Here is a 12,546-nt window from a genome sequence, read left to right on the forward strand (position 1 = left end):
CACACCACCACACCCAGTTCATATTTTGTGTTTTTGGTAGAGATGGGATTTCACCATGTTGGCCAGGCTGGTCTCGAGCTCCTGACCTCAAGTGATCCACTTGCCTTGGTCTTCCAAAGTGCTGGGATTATAGGCATGAGCCACTGTGCCTAACCTGCTTATGTATTTTCACTTAGTATTTTCCAAGTATTCCTCACAGACTTCCTGCTTAGTGACTGCGTGATACTCTGACATACAACTGTACATGAATGTGTTTAGCCATCGCTTTGCTACCTGCTGGCTTATTTCCAGCTTTTCACCATTATAAACAGTTGGGGCCAGGCACAGTGGCTCATGCCTGTAATCCCAGCACTTTGGGAGGCCAAGGCGGGTGCATCACTTGCGGCCAAGAGTTTGAGACCAGCCTGGCCAACTGGTGAAACCCCGTCTCTACTAAAAATACAAAAATTAGCTGGACATGGTAGCACACCCCTATAGACCCAGCTACTCGGGAGGCTGAGGCACAAGAATCGCTTGAACCTGGGAGGTAGAGGCTGCAATGAGCCAAGATTGCGCCATTGCACTCTGGCCTGGGTGACAGAGCGAGACTCTGTCTCAAAAATAAAAAAGAATAAATAAATAAATAAACAGTTGAGATACGCTTGCAGGTCTGGCTTTCTGACTTTTGCTTGGAATATGTATTTACAAGGGAAACTGAAGAGCTAATGGATATGAATGTTTTTAAGTCTTTCTTAAAGGTTTTCTTAAACTTCAGAGTGATTTATACTTCCATGAATAGCAGCACCATCACTGAGTTTTACCCTATTAAAAAATCCTTGCAGGCCAGGCATGGTGGCTTGTGCCTGTAACCTCAACACTTTGGGAGGCCAAGGTGGGTGAATTGCTCAAGCCCAGGAGTTCAAAACCAGCCTGGGCAACATGGCAAAACCCCCAAAATTAGCTGGGTGTTGTTGTACATACCTGTAGTCCCAGCTACTTGGGAGATTGAGGTGGGAGGATCACGTGAGCCCAGGAAGTTGAGGCTACAGTGAGCTGTGATCGTTCTTCTGCACTCCAGCCTGGGTGATGGAGTGAGACTATCTTGGGGTTTTTTTGTTTGTTTGTTTTTTGAGACTGAGTCTTGCTCTGTTGCCCAGGCTGGAGTGCAGTGGCTCAATCTTGGCTCACTGCAACCTCTGCCTCCCAGGTTCAAGTGATTTTCCTGCCTCAGCCTCCCAAGTAGCTGGGACTACAGGCACCTGTCACTACACCCAGCTAATTTTTGTATTCTTAGTACAGACAGGGTTTTGCCATGTTGGCCAGGCTGCTCTCGAGCTCCTGACCTCACGTGATCCGCCTGCCTTGGCCTCCCAAAGTGCTGGGATTACAGGCGTGAGCCACCATGTCTGGCCTTGTTTGTTTTTAATGAAAAAAAAAAAAAAAAGACTATGGTTGACCTGCTATTTCTGTGGATTCAACCAGCCTCCGATTCGACCAACCTCGGATTCAATCAACTGCAGATCAAAAATATATATTTTTAAAGTGTATGGTATTACAATACAATGATAAAAAACTGGTACAAATTTTAAAAACAATACAGTATAACAACTGTCTACATAGCATTTACCTTGTGGTAGGTATTATAAGTAATCTAGAGATGCTTTAAAGCATACGGGAAAAGACCAAAGGTTATACGCAAATACTAGGACACTTTACATAAGGGACTCAAGCATCTGCAGACTTTGGTATCCTAGGGAAGTTCTGGAACCAATCCCCCATGGATACCGAGGGACAACAGTATTGTGCTTGTGTGAATATGAACTTCAGTCTGCGCCTGGGTAAACTCTGACTTGTCCAGAAACAATGGAATCCGCAAAAATGAAGCTTTTCTATATTTAGCAATAGAGCTATCGATGGAAAAAATGATAAACTCATTGTGAGATGTAATCAACGTGCTTATCTCTGAACATCATTTTGTTTCTTCTTTGTCAGGTACCAGTGCCCAGCAGGCTGCCTGAACCACAAGGCGAAGATCTTTGGAACTCTGTTCTATGAAAGCGTGAGTGTGGCCAGTCCTCCTCTCCATGGCTTGTGTGGGATCCCGTTGCATATGTTTAAAGCAGGTGGTTGGCTTTAGTAGGAAAAAATTTTCTTTCCACTCCTTAGTCAAACCTGGCATTTCTAGAACTGGGGCGGGTGTATATTTATGGGCTTACAAACTAGCAAAGCCACTTTCGTGGACCGATCCTCCTGAAGGCCAGTCTCCGTCTTAGACGGAGCATTCACACAGCGGACTAAGCGGGGAGAAGGGGCTGTTTGTCACCGTTCTTAGTTTGTAAAGCAACTCGGATGAGTTTTTAAGGTAAGCAACCCCAGGAACAAATGTGTGGTTATGGACAGAGGCGAGAGGCAGGAGTAGGGTGAGTTTTGGCTTGTCCTTCAGGCTTTTAGTGAGTTGAGGACAAATGTTTGGGTATTTCTGGTGAAACTTGCTAACAGAGGTTGAGAATATGACTCTGGTCCTCCCTCCCCTTCCCGCTAGTCGTCCAGCATATGCCGCGCCGCCATCCACTACGGAGTCCTGGACGACAAGGGAGGCCTGGTGGACATTACCAGGAACGGGAAGGTCCCCTTCTTCGTGAAGTCCGAGAGACATGGCGTGCAGTCCCTCAGGTAACTACTTTGTGATCGGGGCTTTGTGAAACGGCTTTCCTGTTTATGATGGTGTTGTTGAAAGTTTGAAAAGTATCACACAGGCCGTGCGTGGTGGCTCACACCAGCACTTCGGGAGGCCGAGGCAGGTGGATCACCTGAGGTCAGGAGTTCAAGACCAGCCTGACCAACATGGTGAAATTCCGTCTCTACTAAAAATACAAAATTTAGCCAGGAATGGTGGCACACACCTGTAATCCCAGCTACTCTCAGGAGGCTGAGGCAGGAGAACCACTTGAGCCTGAGGCGGAGGTTGCAGTGAGCCAAGATAGTGTCACTGCACTCCAGCCTGGGCGACACAGCAAGACTCTGTCTCAAAAAAACAAAAAAACAAACAAACAAAAAAAACCAAACCCGCAGCTCTAACTCTAATGCAAATGTGGTTTTATAATTTGATCATGATATTAATAACTAACTTCCTTTATAATGTTTAAATTTATCTTTTTAAAATTCGTTTATTTTGCAGCTGTGCTTAGATTAAATTTATCTTATATATTTGAAAACCATTATTCTTAGGAGGGCTCTATAGGCCTCACCAGGCTACCAGAGGAGTCCTTGATACAAAAAAAGTTAAGATACCCTGCTCTAGAACATTCTAAGAGCTCTCAGGCCGATAGGAAACAAGTAGAAAAGTGTCAAGTCAAGATTGCAAATAAGATAAGTATAGGAGCAAATGTTCACTTGTAGAAGCGATTCTATTTGCATTTACCTAATGGCTTTTTTTTTTTTTTTTCTCTTAACAGCAAATACAAACCTTCCAGCTCATTCATGGTGTCAAAAGTGAAAGGTAAGCTGGCCAGTCTCTTTTGCAACCATAATACCTGGGTTATCTCAGATTTTTGTGGAAATTTCACTTCCTTGAGTCACTGATAGAATGTTTATCCTGCCTGTGAACATTATGGTTCTCATCATTGTCAAGGCTTTTTCTTTTTTTTTTTTTTTTTTTTTTTTTTGAGACGGAGTCTCGCTCTGTAGCCCAGGCTGGAGTGCAGTGGCCGGATCTCAGCTCACTGCAAGCTCCGCCTCCCGAGTTCACGCCATTCTCCGGCCTCAGCCTCCCGAGTAGCTGGGACTACAGGCGCTGCCACCTCGCCCGGCTATTTTTTGTATTTCTTAGTAGAGACGGGGTTTCACCGTGTTAGCCAGGATGGTCTCGATCTCCTGACCTCGTGATCCGCCCATCTCGGCCTCCCAAAGTGCTGGGATTACAGGCTTGAGCCACCGCGCCCGGCCCAAGGCTTTTTCAAGATGTCATTTCTTTAACCAGCTTCTAAGAATATCTGGACTTGAAATTGGCCCGAGATCACTGAACCAGAAACACAGGGCTGAGGTTGCCAAGTGAATGTCACAGACGTACTGACACCTGGGGCTAGAGTGGCTGAGAGGTTTCACTGGGTGTGCCACTTTCCGTCCATTGGTAATGGCTACCTGGAGTGTAGTGTTAAGAAGGATTCTGAGGCCTGCATCTGAGCTCAGTGGAAAACAGAGCTTGATAGACTAGTAATGTCTGCCATGGACAAGAGAAGGAGGTAAAGGGAAGTGTGTGGCACTTACTTGCCGTCTCTGGCCCAGCTTTTTACATTGCTCAGTGTATATTCATTTGGAAGGTGGGATGCACAATGGGTGAGCACACTCCAACCAGAAGTGAGGGGATGGGTCATAGCTGCCCACACGGCACCCTTGACTAAAATGATCTCAGGCAAGCAGGGATGTAGGAGCCATTCCAGCTTCCTCCCCGGAGCTCTGCCAGCAGACCATGCCATTGTTTTGGGACAGCAACTCTTATCATTTGCCCTCCATGCAAAAGTTCTAGTTAGATATCTTTATTAAAATATGTAGTAGCTTTTTTTCTTATTGCAAAAAGAATGCCTGTTTATTCCAGATAATTTAAACATGGAGTGGAACATTTTTTTTTGTAATGATGACCTAAATTCCAGCAGCCAGAGATAACCATGGTGAACACTTTGGCAAATATTTCAGTTTGTTTTCTCTATGTATTAGAAGTATGTACATTGGTAATATATACGTTGATGACTTTTAAAACTTGAAATGGAGTTACATACAATTTGGTAACCTAATTTTTTTCTTAAGTAATTATGTGTCTGGCTGATATAGTAGCTCATACCTGTTATCTCAGCACTTTGGGAGGCTGAGGCGGGAGGATTGCTTGAGCCCAGGAGTTTGAGACAAGCCCTGGCAACACAGTAAGACCCCGTCTCTACAAAAAATACACAAAATTAGCTGGGCAGGGTGGCGCACACCTGTATCTCAGCTACTTCGGAGTCTGAGATGGGAGGGTTGCTTGAGCCTGGAAGCTCGAGGCTGCAGTGAGTCATGATCATGCCACTAGACTCCTCCTCCAGCCTGGGTGACAGAGCAAGACCCTGTCTCAAAAAATATATATATATGTGTGTGTGTGTGTGTGTGTGTGTGTGTGTGTGTGTGTAATGTATTTCTGTGCCTTTAAATCAAGCTTGTCCAACCCACAACCCATCGGCTGCATGTGGCCCTGGATGACTCTGAATATGGCCCAACACAAATTTGTAAACATGAGATTTATGCATGGACCTTTTTTTTGTAGCTCATCAGCTATCATTAGTGTTAGTGTATTTTATGTGTAGCCCGAGACAATTCTTTCTCCAGTGTGGCCCAGGGAAGCCAAAAGACTGGACACCCTTGCTTTTTTTTTTTTTTTTTTTTTTGAGACAGAGTCTTGCTCTGTCACCCAGGCTAGAGTGCCGTGGCGCAATCTCAGCTCACTCCAACCTCCTCCTCATGGGTTCAAGCAATTCTCCTGCCTCAGCCTCCTGAGTAGCTAGGATTACAGGTGTCTGCCACCATGCCTGGCTAATTTTTTTTTTTTTTTTTTTTTTAAGTAGAGACAGGGTTTCGCCATGTTGGCCAGACTGGTCTTGAACTCCTGACCTCAGGTGATCCACTCGCCTCAACCTCCCAAAGTGCTAGGATTACAGGTGGGAGTGAGCCAAGATCGTGCCATTGTACTACAGCCTGGGCAAAAAGAGCAAAATTCTGTCTCAAAGAAAAAAAGAAAAAGAAAAAGTTTACCTAGCCCTGGACTAAAGACAGACATGCTGTCAAAGATCACAGGTGGCCAGTATTAGAACTGTTTCCTTACCTCTGTTGTTTAAACACAACAAATGACCTTGGAAAAAAAAAAAAACCCTCGCCCCTCCGCAGGGATGAATGTGCCTTGACTAACAGCAGGAGGCGGGTGGCATGTCAGCAAGAGCTCTAGAGCAGGCACCGGAAACCTGGGCTCCCACCTCAGTCCTGGGAGGCCTCTAGGGGCACTCCCAGCTCTCTGGGCTTCCATTTCCTCATCTGCGTACTCAGAGTAACACCTACTATGAGGAGCAAAGGTGATCAAGTCAGGAAAAGTTTCCAAATAAGACAGTCACCATTCAGATGAAAAGCACCACCAGCCCCACAGAGAAACCACTGGGAGTGACAACACCCTCAACCCGCAGACACACGCAGGCCGTGGGTTTGGTCTCATCTCTTGAGTGCCCCTCGGTGGGGTACGAGGAGCCTGCTGGGTCCTAGTCCCAGGTCTGTTCAAGGGCCCAGGGAACCCATAGGCCCTGGTAGTCTAGTGGCCCATTTCACAGCCCCGTAGCCTGAGGCCCAGGCATGCTGGGACCTGACCCTTTCCCCCTTGCTTCTCTTCACAGTGCAGGATTTGGACTGCTACACCACCGTTGCTCAGCTGTGCCCTTTTGAAAAGCCAGCAACTCACTGCCCAAGGTAAGGCGGACCTGATCTGTCATCTTTTCTATGCATGATGTTAGATGTAGCTTTTTAGGTTGGGTGAGGTGGCTTATACCTGTAATCCCAGCACTTTGGGAGGCCGAGGCAGGTGGATCAGTTGAGGCTAGGAGTGGGTGACCAGCCTGGCCAACATGGTGAAACCCCATTTCTACTAAATTAGAAAAAATTAGCCATGGTGGTGGGTGCCTGTAATCCCACCTACTCGGGAAGCTGAAGCAGGAGAATTGCTTGAACCTGGGAGGCGGAGGTTGCAATGAGCTGAGATCACGTCATTGTCCTCCAGCCTGGGTGACAAGAGTGAAACTCTGTCCCAAAATAAATAAAATAAAAATAAAAAATCGGCTTTATTGAGGTACATGATACCATCCACCCATTAGAAGTACACGATGTGGGCCGGGCACGGTGGCTCAAGCCTATAATCCCAGCACTTTGGGAGGCCGAGACGGGCGGATCACGAGGTCAGGAGATCGAGACCATCGTGGCTAACACGGTAAAACCCCGTCTCTACTTTAAAAATACAAAAAACTAGCCGGGCGAGGTTGCCGCGCCTGTAGTCCCAGCTACTCGGGAGGCTGAGGCAGGAGAATGGCGTAAACCCGGGAGGCGGAGCTTGCAGTGAGCTGAGATCCGGCCACTGCACTCCAGCCTGGGTGACAGAGGGAGACTCCGTCTCAAAAAAAAAAGAAGTACACGATGTGTTTTGGCCAAGGCATACAGGGTCACGACCACCATCCATCAAAGCGGAGGACACTATCACCACCCCATGTCATTACTGCCCTGGTGGTCAGTCCTTCTCCCTCCACCTCCCAGCCACACCCCTGCCACCAGGGAGCTTCTTTCTGTTGCTCTGATTTTGCTTTTTCAGCAAAATTATGGCGCCATGGTGGGGTGTGGTCCTGGGTGTCTGTGGCTTCTTTCAGTCTGTGTCATGTGTTGGAGACTCAGCCATGTTGTGGAGTGTGTGTGTTTATTCTTTCAAATCCTTATGCAGCATTCCATTCTGTGGATACGTGACAACGGGTTCGTCCCGGGAATCAGTTCTACAGGCAGCTAACCCCAAATGACTGATCCGTGGAGGATGATGCCTCCCAGCATAAAATAAAGGGTGTCCTGGCAACACCTGTCACTGAAGTTCCTGGTAGATCCTCTTGGGAAGGGAACACAGAGGAAACATCCTCTCGTTTGAATGGGCTGAGGCGCCTTCTCAGATGGAAAAGGCCACGGGATGTCTCCACTTTGTAGATGTTCCCCAGGGTTCAGATCATATAATACATCTGTAATGCTAAGCTGCCCTTCAAACAGAGCACACTTTCTGACTTAGCTCCATTGTAAAATTAGAAATAGAAGGAGAGTCCCAGGACCCGGGGTTGAAATGCTCCGAGGATGAAGACGTCTGCCCTGGAGGTTGGGTGGTGTGGCCTTCATGAGCCCTTATACTGGGCTGGAGACCTGTGGATTCTCTAAGGGACAATACGCGGTGACCCCAGGGTCTTAGCAGCAAAAGGCCTGGGAGAGCAATGGTTGGGAGGGGCCCAGACTCCTTTCCCTCGGCCACCACCCCACTTCAGCCTTTCTCTGGGCCTCCGCTGCCTCTGCACCACCGTCTTGATCGCCCTTGAATGTTCGAGTGGGGATAACAGCCTTTTAGTAGATTTTCCCTGAATATTAGAAAGAAGCAGAAGGAAAGAATTTCAGAAAATACAAACAGAAAAACTTGACAGAGTACAGTATCCAAAATGTTAATTTCTGACCTGCCATTCCAAAAGAAGAAGTAGGAGAGAATGGAGAATGTTCTTAGACTCTCTCCAATTCTTTTTTTTTTTTTTTTTCTTTGTTTTTGAGACCAAGTTTTGCTCTTGTTCCCCAGGCTGGAGTGCAGTGGCGCGATCTTGGCTCACTGCAACCTCTGCCTCCCAGGTTCAAGCCATTCTCCTGCCTCAGCCTCCCTAGTAGCTGGGATTACAGGCCTGCACCACCACACCTGGCTAATTTTGTATTTTTAGTAGAGATAGGGTTTCCCCATGTTGGCCAGGCTGGTCTCGAACTCCCGACCTCAGGTGATCCGCCTGCCTCGGCCTTCCAAAGTGCTGGCGTTACAGTTGTCAGCCACCACGCCTGGCCTTTTTTTTTTTTTTTTTTTTAAATCCACACACACACCCTTTCTCTCTACCCACTCATTTCCCTTCCCCGCCCCTAAGAACTGTTTCAACTTCTCAGTCCCTTTGCCAGGCCTTCTTCCTTCCCATAATCCTGTCCATCTGGGGCCCTATGGCTTCCAGCTGCCATTTTGGTTTCTTGATCCTGGGCTCCAGCCCACGTTGGACTGTTCCGGATAAACAAAGAAGATCTTTTTTTAAGTAAAGCCTGTGCTCTTTCCCAGCTTGAGTTTGTCAAACCACCCAGGAGTCACTCATTTCCTCATCCCCTGGAGCATCTGTGGGGACTGACACAGAGTGATCTAACCCCTTCCACCGCAGGTTATCAGTGCCCCATCCTTGGAATATTCTGTGACTCACTGAGGTGAGGGCCCTCCACCCTTTCCTCCTCCACACAGGGAAGCGGCCTTAGAAAAAGTCTCTCGATGCTAATCTCCGTAATGTACCCACAGTATGAACCGGTCAACACCCAAGAATGGGAGGAGCGGCCTCACAATTCCACACTCTTCTCTCTTAGATGTTTCTTCCCTTTACCTTTTTGTTTGTGCATGTCTTTCGTGGATGTGTGTGTGTTTTTAAAAATTCTATCTACACTGTGTAAGAGAAGCAAAGATATTAATATCTTTACCTCCGCTGAGGGGGGGACGTATTGTTTTTTTCCTAATGAGGAAAACTGTGTGGCGGTTTCCTTTCATCTAAGAGCTTAAATCTTGGAATTCAAATAAAGAGAGCCAGCTTAAGAAGTTTGGTTTTCTGTGCTCAGACCCATCGCATAAATGCTTCCTGTTTTCCAGAGTCCATTGTCCGGCGCGCTGCAAAGACGAGCCTTCCTACTGGGCTCCGGTGTTTGGAACCAACATCTACGCAGATGTGAGTAGGATGCATTTGCAACAACTGCCTCTCAAAGCCTGTTAAGACCTCAACATGCACGCTCCAAAATCTGGATACTTGAGACTTTATTCCAGTGCCTCTTAGCTAAATTAATTAATTAATTAATTAATTTAGAGATGGAGTCTCACTCTGTTGCCCAGGCTGGAGTGCAGTGGAGTAATCTTGGCTCACTGTAACCTCTGCCTCCTGGGTTCAAATGATTCCCGTACCTCAGCCTCCCAAGTAACTGGGGTTACACAGTGCACCACCATGCCTGGCTAATTTTTGTATTTTTAGTAGAGACAGGGTTTCACCATGTTGGCCAGGCTGGTTTTGAACTCCCGACCTCAGATGACCCGCCCACCTCTGCTTCCCAAAGCACTGGGATTCCAGGCGTGAGTCACCGCAGCCAGCCAACCCCTTAGCTAAGTTTCGATCACTCATTTCTGCAAACATTGCCCCCATTTCCCCATTTCTAGAGATAGTAGTGCTTCCACCTACCTGTCCTCATGAATGTAGATTCAGGAGTGCCTGGCCTTACTCAAATGTTTTCATAGTTTGAAGGCTCTCATGCTTCAGATAGTTCATTTTTCCAGCTATTTAGTCATCTTCCCAGCTCTCTGGATGCATTTGTAGAAACTGGTCCACGCACTGTATTTCTTCTCGGTTATGCACACACCTAGCTAAAAGCACAAAGAAGATAATACAGACTACCCTAATTTACTACTTGTTAATAGCACTCTCGTTATACGAATCTCTTCCTCTATTCTTTCCCTCCGAATTTTAACCAGGGAGCTTTAGCCTGGTTTTTCTTAGGTGAATCCTGCAGAACATAGTCTGTTCCCTCTGGTTGTCCAGGGTTTGGGGACATGGTGACACAGACGATGTGATTGTGGTCCCAGTTCTGCTGCCAGCAGGCTGTGTGATCTTGCCAAGCTGTTTCCTTGTGGTTGAATGGCCCAGAACTGGGATTATCAAATCCAGGGAATCTTCTAGATCTAAAATTCCGTGATTAGGGCAGCATCATTCATCTCTAGCTAATGTTTTTTATTTTTTTGTTTTCTGAATAGAGACGGGGTCTCACTATGTTGCCCAGGCTGATCTCAAACTCCTGGGCTCGAGCGATCCTCCCTCCTTGGCCTCCCAAAGTGCTGGGATTATAGGGGTGAGCCACTGCACCCGGCCTGCAGATAGTGCTTTACTCAGCTGCTTGTCATCATCCCCTCCTTTACAGCTCTCCCCCGCCTCCCCACCACCATCTTTGCCTCTGTCCGCATTAATTTGTTACAGATTCCTGTAAATATGAGGTCACTGGGCTCTGTAAGGTCAGAGCAGGCTTCATGACTAAGCGTTTTCGCCCTATCTTTTTTCTTTCCTCTTTAAATGGGTCTTTTTTCCTTCTTGAAAGTGATTCAGCTAAAATTGAGTTATAAGAGTTAGAATTTTTATGAAGGAGTAAAATAATATATGTCGATTATTACACCAAATGTTTGAACCAAATTCTACCATTAAGAGACAGAGTCTGAGGTTTTCAAATGATATAAAAATAAAGAGCTGGGCAAAGCTATCCCAGTCAAATACAAACAAACACATGAAAAGCAAGAGTGCCAATATTCCTCTCTGAAAAAGTGGAATTTAAAGTTAAATGTACTGAATGAGATAAAGTAATGTTACACAATGGCACAAAAGATACAGTTTACTGGAAAAGGAATAAAAATTATACACACCAGGCCGGGCGCGGTGGCTCACGCCTGTAATCCCAGCACTTTGGGAGGCCGAGGCGGGCAGATCACAAGGTCAGGAGATCGAGACCATCCTGGCTAACACTGTGAAACCCCGTCTCTACTAAAAATGCAAAAAATTAGCCGGGCGAGGCAGCGGGCGCCTGTAGTCCCAGCTACTCGGGAGGCTGAGGCAGGAGAATGGCGTGAACCCGGGAGGCGGAGCTTGCAGTGAGCCGAGATCGCGCCACTGCACTCCAGCCTGGGCGACTAAGCGAGACTCTGTCTCAAAAAAAAAAAAAAAAAAAAAAAAATTATACACACCAAACAATATAGCAGCTAAACCTATAAAGCAAAAAAAAAAAAAAAAAAAGAAAAGAAAAGAAATGCAAGAACTTAATGGATGTTTGCAACAATAGAAGGCTACTTTTTTTTTTTTTTTTTTGAGACAGTTTTGCCGCTGTCGCCCAGGCTGGAGTGCAATGGCACAATCTCAGCTCACTGCAACCTCCCAAGTTCAAGCGATTCTCCTGCCTCTGCCTCCCGAGTAGCTGGGATTACAGGCGCCTGCCACCACACCCAGCTCATTTTTGTATTTTTAGTAGAGATGGGGTTTCACCATGTTGGCCAGGCTGGTCTCGAACTCCTGACCTCAGGTGATCCACCCGCCTTGGCCTCCCAAAGTGCTGGGATTACCTGCATGAGCCACTGCAGCCGGCCAAAAGGCTGCCTTTTATTCAACACATACTATGTTTTAGGTCCTTTAAAAACACCATTTCTAGGTATCTTTATCCTTATCCCTGTCGGAAGAAAACAAGGCTCATCGTAACCTGTCCAAATCCACGCAGTAAGCATGTGGCAAAGATGACAAACAGATGAAGATGTGTCCGGCTTTAGACTCTGCTCCTTCCCTGGTCTATCTTGCCTTGCTTAATGTTACCTGCATTCATAGTTACACCGATATGAACAGGCATGAGGGTGAAGAGCTACGTGCAGCCTTCACGAACAAGTGTCACTAGGATTTTGAGCTTTTGGGACCACAGTGCTCATGACAGGGCTTGACACTATCATTGTTTGTTGGAGGAATAAATCAATGAAGATAGTGCAGTAGTCAGTACTTAAACAGCTCTTAAAAAAGGAAGAAAGAATGAAGCAGGGAAGAGGGAAGGAGACAAGGAGGGAAGGAAGAAAGCCTCCTCCGTATGAGAGGTTCTTTTCTGGCCTTAGTTTCTAGGTCACTGTATTCTGGGAAATGATGATGGCTTTTGGAAAATGTCTGTTTAGCTATGGGATTGATTTTGGGAGAGCTGCCTCCAGAC

At 46.6% G+C, this 12,546-nt stretch overlaps 1 protein-coding gene across 1 annotated transcript in view; it reads left to right on the forward strand.

Moving 5' to 3' along the window:
* The window catches only part of LOC105496811 (cysteine rich secretory protein LCCL domain containing 2), a 90,194-nt gene that overhangs the window by 50,668 nt on the left and 26,980 nt on the right, over positions 1 to 12,546 (forward strand). The window contains exons 9-13 of the mRNA XM_071085031.1: positions 1,972 to 2,038; positions 2,522 to 2,652; positions 3,435 to 3,478; positions 6,384 to 6,456; positions 9,431 to 9,506. Of these exons, the coding sequence (XP_070941132.1) occupies positions 1,972 to 2,038; positions 2,522 to 2,652; positions 3,435 to 3,478; positions 6,384 to 6,456; positions 9,431 to 9,506 (391 nt within the window). The remainder of the gene's footprint in view (positions 1 to 1,971; positions 2,039 to 2,521; positions 2,653 to 3,434; positions 3,479 to 6,383; positions 6,457 to 9,430; positions 9,507 to 12,546) is intronic.

The sequence above is a fragment of the Macaca nemestrina genome, chromosome 18, assembly GCF_043159975.1.
Source record: "Macaca nemestrina isolate mMacNem1 chromosome 18, mMacNem.hap1, whole genome shotgun sequence".
Taxonomy (NCBI): domain Eukaryota; kingdom Metazoa; phylum Chordata; class Mammalia; order Primates; family Cercopithecidae; genus Macaca; species Macaca nemestrina.